Source organism: Theobroma cacao, chromosome 4 (genome assembly GCF_000208745.1).
Source record: "Theobroma cacao cultivar B97-61/B2 chromosome 4, Criollo_cocoa_genome_V2, whole genome shotgun sequence".
In the NCBI taxonomy this organism is placed as follows: Eukaryota; Viridiplantae; Streptophyta; class Magnoliopsida; order Malvales; family Malvaceae; genus Theobroma; species Theobroma cacao.
In genome coordinates, this window is record NC_030853.1 from 14,028,525 (window position 1) to 14,053,795 (window position 25,271).

Genomic DNA, 25,271 nt, shown 5'->3' on the forward strand with positions numbered 1-25,271 from the left:
TTTCTTCTTGTTATTAACTGTTGACTCTCTATTATTTTTTCGTGTGTTCTTCTTTATATTTTTGAATATAGAGTCCAACAACATAGGATGGAAGGGATTTGGACTTAAAGATATTCATTTTAGAGGGAAATATTTGTCTGTCATTGAGCCATTATCGTCACCAATAACAAAAGATCAATCGACCTAATCAAAGGAGGCTTAGACTTTATCCTAAGCTCAACTCCATAAACAGATGGGTCGAACTCAAGCCTTTGTCTTATACTGCAGGGTGGTGAGTTAGGTAAATTTACACATAAGAATTCCTCGTCGTAAGAAAATTACTTGTACTTTTTAGTGAGAGAACAGACAACGAGAGAGGCTTACATCAGAATCGATCTGCAGGTGCTGTAGCGAGAATTAGACAAAAAAACAGACAGAACCGAAAGATAACTGCAGCATCTAGGAGGTGCCATTCAGGTTGAGTTTATGTTGCTTTAAGCAAAATCTTTTTTTTTTCTTTTTTGTTGAAAGGAATTCAAACTGATTTCATTGCTTAAAAAAATGTGTACAAAAACTACCACATTTTGGTAGTAGATCAGCCAAATCATGTAGGACAAGTCCCCGGGATGAAATGTGCTTTAAGCAAATCTATTAACTTGTTATTTACGGTATATACCACGTAATGGGGCCATAAAGGATCTAATAAGGATTTATGAATGTTGAATCTAAACTTCAACAGATAGAATAATGCATGAAGGGAATTTTGACTTTGGAACAAATGAATGAAACCCTTAATCTAAAACTCTCCACTTTAGCTTAACATTACCATATTCAAATGATATCTCTACTTGCATAATTTTAAATCTATGTTTGAGTGGGGTGAGATAATCTTGATGCTATAGATAATACTATAGAGAAAGATTATCTGCACAGGTGTACCCTAATGGTTAGGAATTGACTGGGGGATGAGGCATAGACTTTTTCTTTTCTTTTAAGGAATTAGGCATAGACACCAATAGATGAGATTATTCAGTTGTAGGAACTAAAACTGTATGTGAATGCTATTAAACTAGTTATTATTATAGCCAATGCTATGAAAATAATTCCAGCGGTCAGCATGGTTCATTTAAAGTATTTCCTTGAGACAAAAAAATAAAAATTTGATGCTTTGTGGTAAATTTAGCTTTGCTTACGGATGCATTGTTTTCGAAGGTATGGATGGTGAAAATAGTAAATATCATTAAAGAACAATGGCCAATATCTTATGGTATTAATCTTATCTTGATATTTGCGCATGAATAAATAGAGAGGGGAGAAAGAGAAACTATATATATATATATATATATAAAGCAAATTTGACCCCGTTAATAGCAGACTATTTGAATTACTCTTAATTAGATACTATGAAAGCCGTGCTGAAAACTGAGGCTATATGGACTTTTGTTGCTCTTACATAAAGAGTGAAGAAGGGAGGAAGCTTATACTTGCAGGACAGTTACTACAGCTACTGAAACTCAAAGAATGGGGACAAAAATTTAGATAGCAAAAAAGGGCATTGAGAAGAGCTTTCGTTTTATTTATTTTTTGACTGTACCTTGGCCAACATTTTAATATGTCATTTAGATTTATCGAAACAGAAGACCTCTTTGAATGCTGTGCGTGCTTTACTTATAGAACAATTACAGAAGCATTAGAGAGAAGATCAGCAAGTTACAGGCTTACAGAAACATGGAATTTTTTTGTAATAGCTAGGATATTAATTTCTTCCAACTGTTGTAGGTAAGATTGTGCTTTTTACATATGGTTCTCGTATCTTGCAGGGTGATGCAGGTACCCAGAGGATCCATTATTATTGGAAATTAAAATGAAAGGAAAAGGTTTGACTTTAAGATGTCTGTATCATTGTTTTTTCTTTCTTTTTTTGTTTTTTTTGGGGATTGATTTATTTCACAAATGATCATAAAAGCATTAGATCTATGCTTGCTCGAATGTCAAAGCAACCAAACTACGAGAACAGAAAAGCAATTTGCTAGGAATCGAATGTCAACTGTTCCATTGTTAATGACAAGTGAAGTGTTCTCTGAGCTGAAATGAGACTTTTCATTAATAAATCTTTGCCATAAAAATATCTCCCAGAAATTAGATAAATTTCTTTTACATAAAAACTGATGGTGCATGAATATCACTGTCTCCAGGTAGTTGAAAGAGAAACAGACAGTAATACAAAGAATAGCCCCTTCTCATGGGGACAAATATCACCCCATTGAAGATTCAGGACATACAGAAGGCAAAGAGTGAGGTTCCAGCAGAAAAGGATGGAATAACAGCGCCAAAACTTACCTTATATCCACTACCAACATAGATGCATCCATTGCTCACAGACATTCCACCATACACAGTAGCACCGGTGTCATATGACCACAAAATTTTTCCATTTTCAGCATCAATAGCATAAATAGGTCCTTGTTTATATGTTGAACCGGAAAACAGGACACCATTAGCAATGGTAACAGGGCCACTAGCAGTGGCATTGCTAGGATCAGCTGTTGACCATAGTATTTCGCCGTTATCAGCATCCATTGCCACCCATCCGCCAGCAGTTGTATTTGTTGTGGATGGTCTCAGAGTGAAATTCTTGAATTGCGAATTGGCTATATTTGTGTAAATCTTCTTCTTATCTGTAGCTGCTCCCCAAGTACCTCCTCCAGCAGAGCCACCAGGTCCGGCCTCCTATATAACCAGGCATTGTTTATAAATAGCAAAGTCTTTACGGGATATATGTAAATACAAAGAATCCTCTGTAAAAGAATGTAGCATAAGCTAACTTACAGTAGACCAAATAGGGCTACCATTATCACGATTTAGAGCCCAAGCAAATCCGCTCTTCTGAACGGCAACAATAATATCTTGCTTAGTCCCATTGACATTGATGCTTAGCATCATTGGCGCCTCAGCAAAATCAGCATCGGGGTTAGGACCAGGAGGACAATTCGGGGTTGAAAGATTGTTGCAGGCAAAGAACCATACATCATAGCCCCCCAGCTGACGATACCATTTGATCGTTCCAGTGTCCAAATCAAGAGCTAGGATTGAATTTGAGTGGTTTTCCGGTTCAATACACTTGTCAGGACTAGTTGGTACTGTTTGATTATTTTCGGCTTCTTGGCATTGGCGTATACGAAGAGGAGCTGAATACAGGTTCCCTGTGCCAATATAGACTAGGTTCCTGGTAATATCAATTGACGGGCTGCTTCCCCATATAGCTCCTCCAGCATATTCACCCTTCTGTCCAAAATTCTCAGGTAGAGTAAATGTTTGCCACAGGACTCTGCCAGATAGGGCATCTAATTTGGCAAAGCTGCCCCGGAAGGTGCAACATTGCTCAATGCTTAGGCTTTCTTCTTGTGAAGATGTCCCAACATAAAAATACCTACATGTTACAAAGTACTTAATGTTGAATTATACAATTAAGTAACACGGTGAAGATATGACATATAAGTAACATGATAAGATTTCAACACATGCACATTGCACAAGGTCATTGTGTCATTCTAATTATACTTTGATGTTACTTTGAGAATGATAATAGTCACATGTAGATGCAATTATTTGCTAAGTTCGACTAAGTAAATCATCATTTCCACAGAAATCCAAAACTTTAGGAGCCTAAAGATTATTGTTTTCGGTTTGTGGCTATGGAAAGTAAGATGAAAGAAATTGTTCAAGGTGTGCTGCAAATGTCACTTTTCTTTAGGTTTATTTTGCCGCCTTTAATTACAGTTTGCAATGAGTTTAATCAAATAGCCTTACGATATAATGAAATCTTTTTTTGACGGCACTTTGCACATGAAGTCTTTGTTTGACTGCACCTTACACTAGTGAAATTAAACCAATAAACACTTCTTGATGAGAGGCAGAATAATTCTTCTTATACATGATTTTCTGCAATAGAAGATGTTTAAGAGACTAGATCCAATTCAACGAATAGAGAGGATTTAAATCAGAACTACTTGTCTTTTGTTGTATGTTGGAATGATCTCTATTTACAATATTAGTGAAATTTCCTCGAAAGATATATCTCTTCAATTGGTGGTTAATCGATCAATCAATTCGTTTTTTCAATTGTAATTATTCAGAACATACCTTTCGGATCTAGATAGATGTCATTGGCAATCTTTCATGAAAGAAAGTTGACTTTTTGAAAGTTTAAACTACTGGGGATTTGAAACATGCTAAGGCAGATCATGGGTAGTGGAGTATTAAAAGTTTTTTATCACCTAAGCCCTAAATCACTTTAATTGAAACTAATTTAGACAAACCACAAAAGAAAGATTTCGACATATACCTAAAAATTTTATGCCTACTTTCCTTTGGTAGAGTCCTCCTTGTTTTTTTTCTCATACCTTAATTAAGACTTATCAAACCATAGCAACATAATTGTCCTGCCTCTAATGGTAATTCACACAATGATTTGCCGAAATCTCTTCACTAAGAGTGAATGAATCCCTTAGCCAATGTTTGAACTAGCAAACTCTCAACTTTGAACTTAGTTGTGTTTTTCTCTTTTGGTTGTGATCCTATCTCAAAACATGAGAGACTAGATTCAGAATTCTTTTGTCTCTTTATAGAACAAGGGCAACTAAAGGATCCTTTTATAGGGTAAATTGACATACTTCATGTCCTATAAGGATTAGAAGATGCCTTGGGCTAATTGGGCCCAATTGGACTTTTGTTTAATTATATAAATTTAATTAACTTTCATACCCATGTGTAACTAGGTCCAATTATATTAAAACAAATAAATCAAGTCCAAAACAAAAGCCAAAGAGATTAATTTATGCTTAGGTCGATCCCTAGCCCAACCAATATAAATCGCAAATACCATGCTTTATGGATTTTGTCGATTTCTCTTTTGCTTTATACTCCATCAAATCATATTTGATTTTTCCCAATAATTAATTGGATTAAGCCTTTATAAAATCAATTAGATCACATCCAATTGAACTAAAATTAATTTCGAAAATTCACCTTATATGTGTGACCCATTAGGTTTCGAATTATGTTGGTAATGAGTACAATTGTAATCTTAAATCGTATGTAGAATTAGATTAATCAAATCTTTATTTAACTAATCCTCAATTCTTTAATTGATCAATATATACTCATAGACCAAGATTGGTGTTTAGGAACACATCATAGCCCCCAACTATTAGAAAGGTCAATGTGGTTTGACCAACCTAATTAGTGCACAGTTTATCTATGTAATTCAATCCCATCATCATGTATCTTGGAATGAGTAAAGAGTTTTCTCTATATGTCTTTTCATGTTTCTTGTTGACCTTGTAATTTGCTAGATGAAGATTCCATGAAAACTCATTTTTCCTGAATCCTCATTATACCTTGGCCAAGGATTTGCATAAGAGCAAACACAAGTCAAGTAGTCTATAAGATACTTCCCATTGCTTATCACTTAGGCTAATGATTTCTCTACAAACAATGCATATACCTTTATATAATTCATATTATACCAAATGACATCCTTTTTAATTATCCTTGATTTGGACTCGGAGAGATGAAATTAAAGTATAACACTCCATATACAAGATAACAATGGTGTCACAAGTCTAAAGATTATTTACACAACTGTCACTAGAGAATTATCTCTACAAACACTTGAGTGAGATACCAAATGAAATTCTCTTGTCAAGTCATGTTTAGTGAACTTGTTCTAGTTTGTTCTAAGTATCCCTTTATTATCAATTTAAGAGATCGATTGCCCACCAATGCGATAAACATAACACGTGCCGACCTTCGAGCATTATAGATGCCCCGTCTCTATAATACAATGGCTAGGAAAATTTAGGATATATGCTTTGATGCACAAGAGTCCCATAGTTATAACTCTTTACAATCTCTTTTCAAAGCATAAGTTTATCCAAGGGCTTTATTCAACAAGTGAATACTAAACTATTTCAGATGCATTGACTTATTGATAAAGTGAATACCTCATAATTTATTAATAAAAGGATAAAAAAATCCAAAATACAAGAAACAAAGTGCATCTCTAATCCAATTCGATTAGCTTTTAGGGCATACACTTACATAAACCTTATGAAAGAAAACTAGTTATTACAAATTTGAATTTTTAGATTCTTTAAGTTAGTAGACTAGCTCAAGTAATTGTTGACTAACCCTCTTTCAGATTCTCAGAAATCTGCCCAATAGTCACCTAACGTCATTTAGTTAGTTGGCTAATACACTCCAAAATCAAATTATTACTTTGAGATTTACCATTAATCAATTATGCAAAAGCTTTAGTTGACTAATTTGTTCTTAGAGTCTTTCAATTCATCTTTGCGTCATGTTAGGTTGACTAATATAAAGATTTAGCTTATCAACCATTGTAAGTTTTCTTTTAATCAACCATTTCATCAAATTTAATCGATTTATCTTTTTATTCCTTTCATTTCCTTTGTTTTGAAAATAATCAAGCAATCCCCCATCATTTTCGAAACAGAGCAAATTTGATAATTCCGAAAATCTTATACATATATGAAGGTATCTATTTGGATTAAAACCTCCACTTTAGTGAAAAGTGTCATCAAGTTAATCAAAGCTACATGTGAGACTTGAAGTCTTTCAAACACCAGTTTGACATGATTAGTCATGAACTAATCCACACATAAAATTTTAAAACTCACGCAAAAAAAATTGATTTACGATATGCTTGGCACTATTCTTGGCCACATTTCATGTGTTCTTTTCATGATTGCTACAAGGGCCCAATTCTTTAGCTCCTAGAAGCAATACCACTTCCACTTATATAAGTGAACAACATTGCGAATGTCCTTATAATGAGCACTTCAATAATGTTTTTTACTATTATGGGTCATTAAGAGTATAAAACTCAACCTCCCCTTCTTTGACTTAAGAGTTTCAAGCGCTGGAGTGGTTGTAGCAACATTCTTATGTTGTACTTTGACTCATTAAAATTCTAGACTCAATGTCTTATTAAATGTTAAATTGAGGTTCCATCACACGTGATTAAGTTATAGGGCTTGAGTCCCATTCTAGACAGCATTTCCTATGCAAGTAGATTGAATAAGTGTGTAAATTAAATAAATCTTTATATTGGCTTAAATAATCTTGCAAGCAATGGCATTAAAAACTTGATGATATAGTTTTAGCAAATGATTACTAGTAGGCTTGAAATTGGCTTTAGTTTTGAAACGACAAAATTCAATGATTTAAAGATGCTTATAAACTTAAAAGAAATATCCTTGAAATAAAATAGCTTTCCCTTAAAAGTTTTTAAAGCTTTTCTTTGAAAGATGAAATTATTTGAACGCTTTAAAAACAAGTATCAGCAAAGAAGAATCAACTTTTAGAAGCAAAGTATTAATTTCTTGAAAGATAGAAAACTATATTTCTTATTTGTAATAGGAAGGAATCAACTTGTCAAGGAGTGAACCATCGATTCTTACAAAATAAAAAGCTACTGGACTAGAAGAATCGAGCACTCAAGAAGCAAAAAGTCAATTCTTGTTAAGGGAGAAGTATAAGGAGGAAGCACTAGATGGCAAAAGTTGACTTCTCAAGTCTCCAATGATCGATTCTTAAGGAAAAATGAAAAAAATGCTGGAAACGTGTTAGAGAAGCAAAAAATGATGGAAAGCTGTTGAAGAAGTTAAATGGGAAATTTTAACGGGAAAACCAAAGTTTGAAATTTCAAAACAATGCTCCAAATCTATGAAGAATCGACTTGTCAAGAAAGGAATGCTCGATTCCTACGAAATAAAATGTCTCAACCTTGAAGTATGACAAGAAAAATCAACTTCTTGATGGACAAATGATCAATTCTTGAAGAACAGAAAGCACCAGGACTAAAGCTAAAGCATGAAGAATTGACTTCACATTAGACAATGTTCAATTCCTGAAGACTAATAGATTTGAATCAAGTGGCTCCAACGGTTTGAATTTTTTAATTCCCCTTTTCTATATAAGTAGTTAGATTTTGTGAGAGGCTATATATACCTCAAAGGGCTCCATTTTAAACAAAAGAGAAACTAAGAAAATGAGAGGAAAATGTGCTTCATTCCAAGAGAAGAGAAAAGCTTTATTCTCAAGATCATGTCTCTTTCACTCTATAAATCCTCAAAAAATAGAGCACTAGTCGAGAGCTTAACTTCTTTTATCCTTGCTTCGTAGCCTTGTACTCAAAGATTAGCCTAGCTAGAGGCATTTCATCTTGTGATCCTCTATTGTAAAGGTTATACCTCCTTGAAAAGGTAGATAGGTTAAACTTGAGCCTTAAAAAGCAAGCTTGGTTATACCTCAATTGCAAAAGGTAGAAAGGTTGTGCTTTAACTTGTGAAAAGGTAGTGATTTGTGATAAGTTATGCTTTAACCTTGAAAAAATAATGATTGTAAGGGTTATGCCTAAACCTACTGAGAAAGGCAGCATCTTTAATGGATTCAAACTCCTTGAAATACCATGGAGAGGGACGTAGGCACCATCAAAGCCGAACCTCTATAAAATCCTGGTTAAGTGTTTTTCTCTTTTCTTTTCTCTTTTCATTTGTTGTGATCAACTTTAAATGTGTTTATCTTGTTGATCTATGCTTAAAGTTTTGAATTTTAAATGATCGTGATGGAAAGGAGAAAACTTTAGCTTGAAAATCCAATTCACCCCCTCTTTTGGATATATTTCACAAGCTTCTTCATCTAATAATTACAATATTAATCAATCGACCAACATTTCAATGGTAAGTTCAACAATGAAAAAGCTGTCATCATATACTTATGTGTAGATGACATGTTAATTTTTTGTACAAATTTACAACAACTTGAAAGTGTTGGGAAAAGTTACACAAAGGTAATGAATAATTAAAATTTTTCCTTCAAGCAAGTGAATCATTAGTCATTTAATGTAGATTACCCTAACTAATAGGTAGAAGATTATTAAACCTTTAAGCCTTTGATGCCAAAATCAAAAGGTCACAATATTCTACGAATGAAATATTTATCCCACCAAGCTTAAGTTGATGCAAACCTCAAGTTGTCTAAATGTGCAACCTTCAATGATGATCCTCATAGATTCCAAGTTGAATAACACTAAAGGTGATTAGGCTTGCTTTCACTACTGAGACTTTTTTCCTCAATCAAAGTCAATATTATTACATATCAAGAGCTTATACATGAGATGATCAATGGAAAAATACTAGACCTTGTGAAAAGGAAACAGATAGTCTATACATATTAAATTACTCATACATAAAAGCATGACCACTGTACACAAGATATTCACTTCATACACATGATCAAAACTAGCATCTAACATCCTCCTTATGAAAACAAAAATACCACACCCTAATAACCATACCACAAAAAAACCATGAAAAAAGTGCACATAATGGAAGCTATCTTTTTCCATCAAATCCAACCCAATAACAAACTCAACATAATGTTGCCCATCTTGTATGCATCAATGGAAATAACCTACCCATAATATTCTTTTTTACACTGAACCCAAAAATAAGATAGCATAACTCATAAAGCTCAACAAGTAGCAATGAAACAAAAAGCATAAAACTCCATAAGAACAAAAAAGCTTTGCTGATAGCCTAGTAAACGTAAAACTTCCCCAATCACCACTGTACAAAGAGAATTTTGAATCGTTCCACCCCTAATTTTTCTAAAAGTGCACAGAGTATGAACTAATGTAGTTTCGACAATCATTTTACACAAGCTATCAATCACATTGATAAAGCACTAGAACTCCCATAATCGAAAATGTTCCTTTTGAATGTAAGACTAACAATAATGGAAAACATTCTTATCTTAGCCAGTAAGTAATTGCTTTGATCATCCAACCATTATTCATGCACTTATTCAACATCATCCACATGCCAAAACTTGTTAAGAAGACACCTAAGATAATTTGACTCACCAAAAAATTATTTATGTCTTGAAAATCACAAAATACTTCTAGATCATTAATTTGCATCTACCTCTTCAAGGTTGAGTATTCATTCAACCATTTGAGCTTCATCACATACGAGCATCAAATCGAGTTGTTCACCCCAAATTAAACATTTCCTCAACTTCTTTCCTAATTAGTACATTTTTGTTTAAAAAATCCCTATTAGATGTGGAGGCGTAAGCCATAAGGCTTTCAAGTGTTGGTTTTCCTAATAAATTTCCTATTGTATTTTTCTTATTTCCTCTTTTTTTTTTTTTGAGTTTTTCCTTTTTTCCTCCCTTTATCAACATCAAGAAGCTTACTTACCCATGCTATTTTATCACATATGTAATGGGACTCAAATTCATCCTCTTAATCTGCATCATTTACCTCTTAATTATTTTTTTTTCAACAACCCAAACTCTTTCACCTACATTTCTAGCTATCTCTGAATTTTTGCCTTCCATCACCTTTTAGTTAAACCCGCAATGCACCATTTAGAACCCAAAGTAAGCCACTTCATGGTTTGACTTTCTATTTGAAAGCTTTAGCCCATTTCAGTCTCAAGCATGCTATGGCCTTATCTTTAGCCCACTTCCATTATATCCCCTCTTTGACCCTTTTATTGGTTTTGATTCAGGTCTCTTACAGGAATTGTGTTGTTGTCTAACCTAATGGTTTCCCTTATTCTTTTGAAACTTATATACTTTTTTATCAATATTGGCCTAAATTTTTTTCCACCCTTTTTTTCCCATGTTTGGCTTAATATCTCTAACTTCATTAAGTTTAATACTATTACCTAAACTAGCAGCTCATTCCCTTAGGTCGGGCTATGTAGTACTAACAGACCTTGACTCAGACTTGGATTCTTTTCTTCCTTTTGCACTTTTGTCTACTATCTTCCTCTCCCAATTCCTCAACACCCCAACTTCTTCAATGTGATGGCTCCCTCTTCATCATTTTGTGTGATAGAAATCCCCTAAACTTAACATTAACGCTATTAATAAATTTTGGTACCCCACTTCTGCAATTCTCCCCTTTAAACCGTTAAGATCTCGATCTTGTAATACCACTTATGTTCTCTACAAAGGATCTTTCCTTGATTGGGTTTCACTATTCCACTCACCATAAGTTGTGAATTTCACACAATCAGGGTGAAATTCCTCTATATGCACCTTGTACCAATTTTCCTCAATATTCAAAAGAATATTTTCCTTTATTCTACCTTCTGAGCCAGTTAGCACCAAAAATTATTGTTGTTTCAAAGGCACAAAATTTCAATGATTCCTAATAACTCTATTTTATAGAGATATGTTGCCGCATTTTGAGCATTAAATTGGCTAAGTTCTTAAGAGTTAGGTTAAGAATTATGTATTTTAGTTGTTTACCTTAGTTTAATTTAAATCATGTTGGGCTTATTTAATTTAAGCTATTTTATTTTAGTTTTATGTTAATTTGCTTTTAGTTTAGTTAGTATTGAGTTAAGCTTGTTACTTTTATTGTGCTTGTAGGTATGCAAATAATTAGGGTTTCAATAGGTGAAAAAGAGTGCAATAGTGGCCAATGTTTCTTCTGCACATGATTTAGTATTTTTCTCATAACTTGCATCCTAGAAGTCCGATTGGTGTAATTGTTGAACCATTGGAAATATAAAAGAGAGGGCTACAACTTTTATTTTTACTATTTTATTCAGTTCGAAGGGGATCATAAAGAAAAATTGTCAAGAACTGGCTCAACAATCTATTGACTATAAAAAACGCTTCTTATGAGGCAACCCAAGCTATATTCTTTTAGATTTAGTTGTTATTTTGTTAGTTTTTATTTCTTTTGTTTAAATAAATAGTTATAACTCCCCCTAGCTTGTTTTATTGAGTATGTAGGTTTGAAAAGCATGAAGATGAAGAGAAAGAAAATTAGAACTTTCAATGCACTAACACCATTGATAGGGGAGTTTATTTTCCTTATTTTTTTTTATCTTTTCACATTGAGGACAATGTGCAATTTAGGTTTAGGTTAAGGTTTTATAGTTATTTGTTTTTGTGCTGCTTTTAGGTTAGTTTATTTTCATTAAATTTTTTTAATCTTATGCATATTTTAAGATTTTAAACTAGAGTTAGTTGTGCCAATTTATTTAATTCACCATTCCAATGATGATAACCAATTATCTTGTTAATCTTTTTCACATAGTAAGCATGAATATTGTTTGAGTGTTATGTGAATTCTTATGTTTATTGTCATGATAGGATGAGATTTCCATAATTGAGCACTATATCTCTTGCATTGAAGTACTGTGCACCTTTAGAGAAAGCTTATGTAAATGTAAAGTTTTTAAATCATGTTTGGAGTTTTAGAATTTGTTTGACTCTTCTTTGAGGCGAAATCATGGGCTATACTTAGAGAAATGACTTAGGCCATCTTTAGACCGATTAAGCCTTTCGAGCTAACTTAGTTACATTTTTATCCCTAGTTTACCCCTTTAAGCTTAAATTGTCCTTATCTTTGATTAAACACATGAAAAAATTAGCATAGCCTTTGAGCAATTTTCTAATTCTTTGACCCTCACTCTTAAGCATATATATTATTTTAAGAAATATATGTTGAGCTAGTTGATGAAAAAGTGGAAAAGATAAAGTGTAGAGAAAAATGCAAAATTTTTATGAAGCATTCATCCTATTACCAATGAAAAACACAAGTTTGGGGTATTGAATTGAGAAAAAAAATATGTTTGATGAATGAAAAGTGAAAGGAAAAGAAAAAGGTGTACTCAGTGAAAAAAATAAGGTTATATAGGTCCTAGAACAATTACGTGCTTAGAGTGATTTGAGCTACATATTATCCCATATCCTACCTTGACCCTAGCCATATGTTATAAGCTGAATAAAGTCCTAAGTATCCTTAAGTGCTAGCCTGCATTAGTGGAGAGGAAGATGAAAAGAAGTTTGCATGAACATAAACCTATCCAAAATGTAAGATATTCATTGTAAGAGATTTCACACACACATGGGAATTCATTTGAAAATGAGCTTGCATTTAAATGTAATGTGAACTTTGATAATATTTGTATTTTACTTTGAGTTTGAAAAATGAGATAATTGATGAGGAAATTAAAATGATCAATGACTTGGTGCAACCTACTTTTACTTTGATGTTTTCAACTGTGTTATGTTATTTTTATCTTAGGTTTTGCTTGAGGACTAGCAAAATAGTAAGTTTGAGGGTGTGTGATAACTATATTCTATAGGGTTATTTTGCTACATTTTGAGTATTAAATTGGCTAAGTTTTTGAGAGTTAGGTTAGGAATTAGGTATTTTAGTTGTTTATCTTAGTTTAGTTTAAATCATGTTCAGCTGATTTATTTTAAGATGTTTTATTTTAGTTTTATGTTAATTTTCTTTTAATTTAGGTAGTATTGAGTTAAGTTTATTGCTTTAATTGTGCTTGTAGGTGTGCAAAGAAAAAGGCTTCAATAGGTGAAAAAGAGTGCAAGAGTGGCCAATGTTTCTCCTGCACATGTTCTAGTATTTTTATCATAACTTGCATTATAGAAGTTCAATCAACATCATTTTTAGACCATTGGAAATCAAAGAGAGAGGGCTACAACTATCATGTTTACCACTTTACCTAGTTCAATCGGGATCATAGAGAAAAATCATCAAGAAGTGGTGTCATGGCGCCAGCCCAGTATCTCGACATTCAGTTTTAGTGGGTTTTTAAAATACTAGGGTTTGAGGGACTATTTAAGGGGGCTTTTGAGATAAACTTCAAAGACAATTAAGCTAGGGTTCTCTAGAGAAAAAGAAGCCATCAAACATGCAAGAAAGCTAAGAAAATCAAGGAAGATTGAAGATTCAAGAATTGACAACTCTTTGTTTCTCTATCAACTTTTGTTTTTCTTTAACTTTCTTAGACTTGTTTTGATGGATAACTTTCTTTCGATTATGTTTTTATTTTTTAGTATGAACTAATTTACTTTTTCTAGGATTGTGTTGGATTTCAACATGTAGTTTAAATATTCATTTTTCTTTTATTTATTATGAATAGGTATAGTTTTGTTTATTCAAACCTATTCTTATTGCTTTTGATTGTCTGTCCAGTAATTGAATGATTTGAGAATCTGGATGAGACTTGACCGAGTGATTTTAGATTGGATTAAGATTTGGATAGTATATGTTCACATTACTTAGGTGATCTTATTCACAATTAGGCTAAACAAACACCTAAATGCCATACATAGCCAAATTAAAACACTAACATAATGAACTTTGTTAAATTGGTTTCTATAGACATATAGTGATTCAATTAAGTTAGATATTTGTGCAAGCATCTCAATGGAGACTTATGCATAGGTTTGGACTCAATGGAGACTTATGCATAGGTTTGGATTCTAAGTTAGCAAAACCACGCATGAATAATAAATATTGAGAGAAATAGATGTCATATGAAGTGTTGAATGAACCCATAATCGTAGGTTTTAATCTATTACTTTTTTCTAGTGAATTTTTAGTTTTGGTTAATTAATTTAGTTTTTTATTCAATTTTGTTTTAATTAATTTTCTACAAAATCAAGTTACTTGAATAAGATTGGCCTATCATAATTTTAGTATTTAATGAATAATTAGGACCAAATCGTTGTTGGATACAATTCTAAATTTATTATTTATATTACTTATTCGATATGCATACTTACGTGTATTAAATTGACAACAATTCCTCTCCTATGCTAATACATTCACTAAATAGACTGACCACATTTTGAAAAATGGTGGAATTTAATGCATGAATGAGGATCCCAAACATTAAAAATCAGCAATATCATAAACTCCAAGTCCGGTGACCAATCTTTGAAGCCACTAAACCAATGGGATAATCGCTTGCAACTTGCATCCCTATAGGCCTTCATCTGTAGATTCTTGAAAATAATCAAGAAATTTCTTCCAAAAATTTTTCTAATTTCAATATCCTCTATATACCTTTCTCATAGAAATCATCAACTATTGTATCAGAATCTAAAAAATCAATCCATTAAACAATAACACAAAAATCCGACTAGTGCAACACCTCATTGTCAACAAAACCTTCACACCATTTTAAATCTTTAGTACTCTAAGAAGCACCCATACCAATTGTATTTTCATTGGGTTTGTTACCAATCAAGGCATCAGCATATGTCTCTTAAGGAAATTTTTATAAACATCCAAAATAGAGATCATTCCAACACACACTAAATGAGAACTAGTTTTAATATCAATGGTCTTTGTTCTTTGAAATAGATCAAGTCAGTTAAACATCTTTTATTACAAAAAATATATTGTATAGGAAAGATTATTTTGCCTCTCATCAAGAAGTGTTTAATGGTTTGAATTCACTAACGTGCAATGCAATTAAATAGAGGCTTCATTATATCCTAAGGTTATTCTATTAAACACATTAAATCCTTCATGCATCATAATTGTTGGGGGCAAAATAAGCCTAAAAGTGGCATTTGCGTCACATTGTAAACATCAAATTTTGCACATTTCAAATTCTATAGGTTAAAAGGAAAAGTCAAATATTCTAAAAAATAAAATATTTTTTATTTAATAAAAAATTTGGAAATTTCATAAGGTTAGTCGACTAACATGAAGAAATTGAGAAATTCAAATTTTTTTGTTGTGAAAATTGTCCAAGAATCAACAAAGATAAAACCCAGAGAAATCAAGCAAATTGAAAAACACGAGAATTTACATGGTTCGGCCTCTTGCCTACGTCCACGAAGTAAAACTATTCTTTCTATTATTGAGAAATTAAATTACAATAAATTGACCTCTATGGTTCCCCAAACCAACCCAAGATCCTTTGCACACTCTTTCTCTATAACTTCCCAAGAACACTCACCCAAACCACTCAAGCTCCACCTAAAGCAAAAGACAAAATTACAAGGTGTTCCCTCTCTAGAGCTCTCAAAGCACTACTTGCAATTCTAAAGCCTAGAGATCCACTTTTATAGTATAAAAGTCCAAAGTAGAATGTGATTAAGACTCGATGTGGAATAAGAAGTTTAAAACCATACAACTACTCAATGTTGTACACAAACAAGAATTCTAATCAAATAAGATCTAGAATTCTAGTCAACCTAAAACTGAACAAATCTTCACCTTTGCCTTGAATTCAAACTCCTTAAACCTTTTCCACCAGTCGCACTTAATCGTAACTTCCTAACTCCACCTACTTTCCAACAACTTTAACAACTCTCCAAGCATAAGACTTTCCAAATCATTAGCCTTTATAATTACCACGACTACACATACCGAATTCAGCATGGTCCAACACTCAATTCTACAACGCGGCCAATGCACTTGTGTAGTCATCAAGTCAATGGCATTAATTGACTTCGAAAAGAGACCTCGACAACCCTTCCAATTCATTACTGACAAGATTTTTCGTCCTTTCACCACCGTCTACACCATCGGAACCTTCCATCACCTCCTTGGCAAATGAAATCTCACTTTGGTAGCTATTATCTCCTATGCATTGTTCCCATCCTTTCAGGGCCTCACATTCTAGACAATACAAGCCATTATACAAATTCCCTCATCAGGATCATGTTGCCTTGTGTGACTTTTACCACTCTATCACAAGCAAAATATCCATACCTTTTGGAGTCTAACAGGCTCAATGATATTAGAATCTTACGCATCTCTAGGACATAGGCCACACCACCCAAAGATCCCACAACCCCATCAAACATTTTGATTTTCACCACTTTAAGACCCATGACCTTCACTATTGACTTATTACCTAAAGTCAAATTCTCAGCCATCCCTTCTTGAAGTAAATCAAAACAATCTTTTTGATAACATACGTGAGTGGTAGAAGTAGAATCTAAATACCAATCATAATTTGCATCCTTATTTTCTTAGATTGCAAGGACATCATAATCATCACCTTCAGCAACGAAAGCACACTCACCTTTGTTCTTGTTACTTTAATCTCTTTTTGTAGTACAATCCCTTTTAATATGTTCATACCCTTTGCATTGAAAGCACTGAACATTGTTGGATCTAGACTTGCCACCCTTAGATCCCTTACCAGTTGACTTCCTCCTACGAACCTGACGCAAGAGTGTCTAGGATTGTATTTTATTAAATTTAGTTTATTGCTAATTTAGTTGATTTAGGATTTATTTTCTTTATTTTATTTAGATTATGATTCTTTTCTTATTTTATTTTAATACTATTAAGAATTAGTATTTGATTAAGATAGTCATGTTCTATTTAGGAATAGAACACTTATTTTATTTAAATCTCTTATTAATCATTCTAATTGTATTAGATAACTAGAAGTTGAGTTTTAGTAGGATTTAGGCCTATAATACTATAAATAGGACCCTTAAGCTTAGTTGTAAGACATTCAGAGTTGAGAGTTAATAAATAATATTTTCTTAAGTAGGAGTGCTTATTTCTCTAGACTCTTTTAAAGAGTAAGAGGTTTTAGTATCTTTGGCCTAGCCAACCAAAGTGGGATTTTGGCTATTTTTCACCTTAGTGGGATTTTCAACCTTGCCAAGATTGGTGATTCACCTTAGTGAAGTTTTCAACCTCGCCACGATTGGTGTCTTTCACAATGCCCAGGTGTCTTTACAATGCCCCGGCGTTAGTTTGGTATCAGAGCGGGAGGATCATTGTTCACTGCATAAGTTAATGTTCATTATCAAGTTTCGATACTCCCTGTTCGGGTAATTTTATTTATTGCTTTATAAGTTATATCATCATTTTTTTTTTGTTTTCTCTACATCACCACATCATCATCATCATACAATAAAATTTCGCCAAGACGTCAAAATTGTCACGAGATTGAGATTGCAGAACTACGTCAGCAAATTCAAGAATTACAAGAGCAACTTGCAAGACGTGATGCTCAAATCAACAATAGCAGCTCCAGTGATGAAAAGAATGACACCAACCTGTTTCATCAAAATTTATCCTCTGATGAAGAAGTACCTATTCGTCGCTTAAGAACTACTGCTACTAGAGATTTAGGAATCAAAGTCGACATTCCTAAATTTGAAGGAAGACTTCATCCTGATTACTTTCTTGATTGGCTCTACACAGTGGAAAGAGTTTTTGAGCTCAAAGATATTCCTGATGAAAAACGTGTGAAGCTTGTGGCAATTAAATTGAAGAAGCACGCTTCTATTTGGTGGAAAAATCTCAAAAGGCAACAAGAAAGAGAAGGACGCAATAAGATCAGAACATGGGATAAAATGCATTGAGAACTCAAGCGTAAGTTCCTTTCTGAGCATTATCAACAAGAAATTTTTATCAAATTTCATAACTTGAGGCAAAAAACAATGTTGGTGGAAGAATATACAATGGAGTTTAAACAACTTCACATGAAGCGCGATGTCCATGAGCTAGAAGAACAAACTGTAATGTTGAAATTGCAGATGTTGTTCAACTACAACTATATTGGAACCTAAATGATGTCATCAAATTAGCGTTTAAGGTTGAGAAACAACAATTACGAAAAACCTCAGTGAGTTCATCTAGACAGAAAGATTCCACCTCAAACCGTGAGAGACAGAGTTCAGCAACCATTCCACCTCTAAAGGTAAACTCTTCCAAAACTCTAAACAATAAAGAGACTACTTCTACTCGTACTTCTAATGTCAACAAAAAGTGCTTCAAATGCCAAGGATTTGGGCATATTGCTTCTGATTATCCAAATCGAAGAATTATCTCTTTAGTTGAAGAAGAAGTCATGGAAGAACCTAGACTAGAAAAAGTAGACAATGAGCTAGAAATATTCAACAACGAAGAGATAGAAGAAGTTTTTGCTGACCATGGAGAAGCTCTTATTGTTCGTCGTAACCTTAACACTGCTATGATGACAGACGATGAAAGTTGGCTACGTCACAACATATTCTATACAAGGTGCACATCTCAAGGGAAGGTTTGTAATGTCATTATATATAGTGGAAGCTGTGAAAATGTTGTAACCAACTACATGGTGGAAAAGTTGAAACTTCCAACTGAAGTACATCCTCATCCTTACAAGTTACAATGGCTGAGAAAAGGAAATGAAGTTAAGGTACCAAAGCATTGTTGTGTTCAATTCTCTATTGAAAATAAGTATGAAGATGAAGTCTAGTGTGATGTTATTCCAATGGACACTTGCCACTTATTGTTAAGACGCCCATGACAATATGATCGTCAAGCTCATTATGATGGATACAAGAATACTTATTCTTTCATTAAGGATGGAGTAAAAATTATGTTAACTTCATTAAAGCCAGAAGACCGACCAAAGAGACAAGAGGAAGATAAAACACTCATCACTATGTCTGGCTTAAACAAAGCTTATTGTGAGTCAAACCATTTATGTCTCTTATTAGTCTCCAAGGAGAATGAAGTATCTTCACCCATATATGGTCAGACAAAATTGATCAACCAAAGTTCGGGAAACTTATCGAGAAGCTTTGTGGACAACCATGCCGTTAACAAGACTACAGTTAAGTATGATTTTCCTATCCCTTGATTGAATGACATGATCATTGGCTCTAGAGTGTTTTTGAAGATCGATTTGAAGAAAGGATATCAACAAATTCAAATACGACTTGGAGATGAATGGAAAATAACCTTCAAAACAATGGATGAATTGATCAAATGGTTGGTATGGACTATGACAATATATGGATTCAAACATCAACGAAAAGTATGTCAAGGCTTACTCGTCAGAGTCGAGTGTTTTTTTTTTACCCGAGGAGAATGGCGCAGGAGCGTCTAGGATTGTATTTTATTAAATTTAATTTTTTGCTAATTTAGTTGATTTAGGATTTATTTTCTTAATTTTATTTAGATTGAGATTCTTTTCTTACTTTTATTTTAATACTTTTAAGAATTAGTATTTGATTAGGATAGTCATGTTCTATTTAGGAATAGAACACTTATTTTATTTAAATCTCTTATTAATCATTCTAATTGTATTAGATAACTAGAAGTAGAGTTTTATTAGGATTTGGGCTTATAATACTATAAATAGGACCCTCAAGCTTAATTGTAAGACATTCAAAGTTGAGAGTTAATAAATAATATTTTCTTAAGTAGGAGTGCTTATTTCTCTAGACTCTTTTAAAGAGTAAGAGGTTTTAGTATCTTTGGCCTAGCCAACCAAAGTGGGATTTTGGCTATTTTTCACCTTAATGGGGTTTTCAACCTTGCCAAGATTGGTGATTCACCTTAGTGAGGTTTTCAACCTCGTCATGATTGGTGTCTTTCATAACGCCCAAGTGTCTTTACAACGCCCCGACTTCGGAACCTCAATTACCAATGCCAAGCCACTTGGATCTCTATCCCCTTCTTTACGTTTCTTTCGGGCTTCACGAGATATTAACATTGCTTGTGCTTGTTCTAATGTTATTGTATCCACTCCACATATCAGAGATTCCACAAATACCTCATAGGAATTCGGAAGCGATGCTAGGAACAACAGTGCCTTTTCCTCTTCCTTCACCTTCACATCAACCTTCTTCAACTGATCAATGATCCCATCAAATTCATTCATATGCTTCATGAGGTCTCCATTCTCCTCCATCTTTAAGCGATACAACTTTCGCCTAGGCTGCAACTTGTTGAAAAAACTTTTCGCCAAGTAAATCTTCTCTAACTTTGCCCATAATCTTGGAGCAGAATCCTCATCAGTAACATGGTTAAACACGTTATCTCTAATGCAAAGCCGAATAATGCTCACACGCCTTTACTCCAACTCTGCCCATTCAACATCCTTCATGTCATCTGGTTGCCCTTCCTCTTTTCCTAGCAAGGGGTGCATTAAATCTTATTGCACAAGGAGATCTTTCATCCTTCTCTACCACTACGTGAAACTAGTCTTCCCATCAAACTTCTCAATTGAAAAATTCGTAGAACTAGTAACTTTCGACATCCTTGTTGAATTTTGAATTTACGGAACCTGAAGCTCTGATACCAGTTTGTTGTGAAAATTATCCAAGAATCAACAAAGATAAAACCTAGAGAAATCAAGCAAATAGAAAAACACAAGAATTTACATGGTTTGGCCTCTTGCCTATGTCCATGAAGTGAAACTGTTCTTTCTATTATTGAAAAATTAAAAGACAATAAATTGACCTCTATGGTTCCCCAAACCAACCCAAGATCCCTTACACACTCTTTCTCTATAACTTCCCAAGAACACTCACTTAAACTACTCTAGCTCCACCTAGAGCAAAAGACAGAGTTACAAGATGTTCCCTCTTTAAAGCTCTCAAAGCACTACTTGCAATTCTAAAGTTTAGAGATCCACTTTTATAGTATAAAAGTTTAAAGTAGAATATGATTAGGACTCGATGTGAAATAAAAAGTTTAAAACTATACAACTACTCAATGTTGTACACAAACAATAATCCTAATCAAATAAGATCTAAAATTCTAGTCAACTTAAAACTCAACACTTTTCAAAGGCTATCTTTCTTTCGTAAAGGCTTTCAATGGTATTTAATGATGTCCAAAAGATATATTCTCAATATTTACAATTAAGAAAACAAATTGATTGGTTGAATCACCACCAATTGAAGATATATACATTTTTTGAGAAAATTTTTTAAAAAATATTCAAGATAAAGATCATTCTAATACAGGACAAAAGACAACTAGTTATGAAATCTATTCTTTCTATTTCATAAAAGAGTTCAAGTCTCTTATACATCTTTTACTGCAAAAAATCTTATTAAAAAACAAACTAATCTTCCTCTCATTATATTCTAAGGCTAGTTCAAAGTGCAGTCCAAATCTTCATTATATGCTAAGATTATTCGAGTAAACCCATTACACAGCATAATTAGTTGGAGAGAAAAAAATCTTTGGGAAAATGACATTTGCCACACACTTAAAGCCATATCTTTCATTTTCTGACTTTTTCGAAAACAAAAAAATATAATTTAGTGCATGTTTAGCTCAGTTGTTTTTCAATTTAATTATCTCTTTTAATCAAGATAAACAAGATTTTGAGAAATTCTTATAAAAATAACTTCTAGAAAAGCTCTAAAAATAAGTTTTCTCTTCTCTTTTTTTAAAAACATAAAAGAATGTTTATTTTTGTTTAAAAAATATCCTCATCTAATAAAAATAATTTTAACATTACCCTTTAAAAAGAATACTCTTTATGATAATTTTAAACAAAATTAAAACTTAATGCCAAACAATTTTGAATTAATTTTAATAAAAACCTCATAATAATTTTTAAATTAAAAAAAGTTCACCGAACAGACTTTTAAGCTATTCTATTGCCTCTAGTTGACTTCTCACTAATTGTAAGCCCGAGATTGAATCATGCATCCAGCCCGATGGCATTATCTAATTGATTGGATTTTCTTAAAAAGTCAGACAAGACATTGCCGACAAAGCTGAATTGTTTCCATTAAATTGCAGCATAATGTATCGCACTGCTTTTAAAGTCAGAAAAGGCAGAATCTAAGCAGTTTTCTGTTGTAGCTCAACTGTCGACCTTGAATTATTGTAATCAAACTCATTAGTCACGATGTTTTTATATTGTTCCTGATTGGCCCAAACTAAAACCTGTAACTCTGGTAGAATACTTTCTGAGTATAAGAGATATATAATTTCAGTGCACAAAACCTTTCCTAAGATCAGAAGATAATAAGGAAGGACAAAAAAAATTAACTCAAGAGTGATAATAAGTTGACTAACCCTTTGTAGTAAGTTCCAGACATGGTAATAACACCTGTAGCATGGTTATCCAGCTGGGTTGACCAAACAAGCTCACCAGTTAATCTTTCAACAGCAATAACAATAGCAGGGCCAGAGATTCCAATGATAAGCAAGTCATCTGCTATGGTTGGTGTTGCTCTTGCAACTGTCCAATTAACGTTGATAAGAAAACCGGTACCGGTAAGGCCAGTTAACTCATGCAAGTTTTTCTCCCAAACAAGGGATCCATCAGCTGCTTCAACAGCATAGATGTTTCCATTCCAGCTTGGAAAATAAAGGATTCCATTGAAAATTGCAGGTGTAGCTGTTATGTCTTTGCCTGCATAGAATTCCCATTTCAACCGCAGCCTGGAAACTGTTTCAGGGCTGATCCTAGTCTCTTTTTCAGCATATCTCCTGTTATACAAGTCCCCACCATGGTTCAACCAGTTTTGTGAAGACTTCTGCTCTTTTATAACTGAGTTCCACTGCAAACGACAACCGTCCAGAAATATTAATATCACTTGGAATCAAAAGAATGGGAAAAATGGAAAATTATGCATATAGGAATTTGTCAATAGGATTTAATAAGAGAGAGACTTACCCCAAATTGTGCAAATGTTCTGTTCAAAAATGGAAAAGAAAATAGAAACATGAGAAGAACATTATGGCGGTATACATGAGCCGCCATTGAAATTGAATTTATGTTGATATATGATATAACCATTTGAATTTATATCAGAGAACGTAGCCATCAAACAGAATTGTAATAACTCAATAATCTTTATCTTATTGGTTTGACTCTATCGGCCAATGATTTCTTTTTCTCCTCTGCAAGTCATGGGATTTGATTATTTGACCTTGTGTTTTAAATTGTGAAGGGGACGTCTGATATTGTGATAGATGAAAGCACATGTTGCAAGGAGTAACGTGCGGTGCACAAACTCAAAATTGGAAAACGGAATCTATACTCACAAATTTCTAAGCTCAGTGAATATAAATCATCCAGCCCCTTCAAATCATTTCAACAACGAATATATATTCTTGGGCTAACTCATAGACCCATTGCATCGTAAGGCCTTATTCATCTAAGCAAATAGAAGATGAATGGGCGGATTGATCCCCAGCTTATGGGCTAACATCTCGGCTCCATTATATATACAACGACTTTTTCGCTTAAGAAAATGAATGTGATAATGTAATTTAATAACAAAAGTTAGAAATTGGCCAAAAATAAAAATAAAAGTTAGCAATTATATATTGGTTATTTAATTAAATTGATACTAGACACGAGTTTTAGGCCAAACAGTTTGGATTAGTCAACCACACAAAGTATACACTTGTTCTTAAATTAAACTTGCTTTTGTTGGATTTGTATTTTATATAGTTACACAATTACCAAAAAGTAATTAATTAATTAGTATTAAAGTACATCATATTAAGTAGAGTTTTTCTTTAAAACACTTTCAAAAGAACTCTACTTGAAAAACACCTTTTGCAAAAGGTCCAAACAGGGTCAGACGCTCTAATTTGTTGGATTATCAATGATGTTCAAGTATGCTAATATTGACTATATATTATTGGATTACCTATAATCTATAATCTATGTTATCTATATAAACACATGGACCATATGTAAAGCACAACCTCCAAAAGTTTAAATAGTGAACGATATTATATATTCTTGATAATTTATTAAATTAACTATTTTATCCTTAATTAATGATTTGTTATTAAATCAAAAATTGACTAATTAATATTTATTCACTTATTAACATTGATTTCCTTATTATAATTCAAATTTCATTAATTGATAATTTTTTTATTAAATTAAATATTCTAACTCTTTATGAAAGGAAATTGTTCTTAATAAATTTAAATTTAACTATACAAAAACTATAATATTTATTTAACATATGTGATATCAAATAACATGGTTTAGGCGAGTAGCTTATTGTCTATTAGATTTATTTCTTTCTTTGTTTCTCCTTTTGTTTTTCAAAAGAGAGATAAAATTATTTCAATGTAAAGTGGTCGGTGTCAACCACTTATAACGTCAAGGTGTAAAATATATAACTAACCTTTTCACCATGTTCGGTAGGAAGGGAGGAAAATGCCAAAAAAAAAAAGGGTAAAAGTTAAGGTGAGGAAAAAAAAAAAGGAAGGGAAAAAGGAAACAGAAACAGAGAGGAAAGAAAGTTTTTTTTTTTTCCCTTGTATTTGGTACGAAGGATGAAAAATAGGGAGAAAGAAAGAGGTTAGAGGTAAAGCTGAGATTGGAACTGTAGCTGTTAGATTGATAGTTGCAGCAATGAAAATGAAACCAATGATGAGAACATGTTCGCCTTGGTAAAAACAATTGTGGTGATGTGGTGAGAGTAGAAAACAAACATTAAGGGCATTAAGTAAAAATTGGATAGTTTCTTAATTATAATGTTATAATTGAATTATGAATTTTATTTAATTGATTTTACTAATATAACATTTATAATTTCTTCATATTTTTTAGTCAATTATGTTACTACAATCATCATTGGATAAATTACAGAAGTATCTTGTGATTAGAAATATAAAAATAATTGCTGTTTTGATATTTAAAATTTGACACTTAATTACCATTTGTCTATTT

At 32.8% G+C, this 25,271-nt stretch overlaps 1 protein-coding gene across 1 annotated transcript; it reads right to left on the reverse strand.

Moving 5' to 3' along the window:
• Positions 2,066-23,333, reverse strand: LOC18507258 (polyvinylalcohol dehydrogenase). The gene is made up of 4 exons (XM_018118870.1): positions 23,247-23,333; positions 22,643-23,130; positions 2,809-3,409; positions 2,066-2,709 (listed from the first exon to the last, which is right to left on the reverse strand). The coding sequence occupies exons 1-4, from the start codon at positions 23,331-23,333 to the stop codon at positions 2,251-2,253; spliced, it is 1,635 nt and encodes a 544-aa protein (XP_017974359.1). The 3' UTR covers positions 2,066-2,250.

Coding starts and splice junctions, on each gene's coding strand:
- LOC18507258 (XM_018118870.1), bottom strand. CDS start 23,333: ATGGCGGCTCATGTATACCGCCATAATGTTCTTCTCATGTTTCTATTT. Junction 23,131..23,246: donor GAACATTTGCACAATTTGGG/GTAAGTCTCTCT, acceptor TGTCGTTTGCAG/TGGAACTCAGTTATAAAAGA. Junction 2,710..2,808: donor GTAGCCCTATTTGGTCTACT/GTAAGTTAGCTT, acceptor CTGGTTATATAG/GAGGCCGGACCTGGTGGCTC.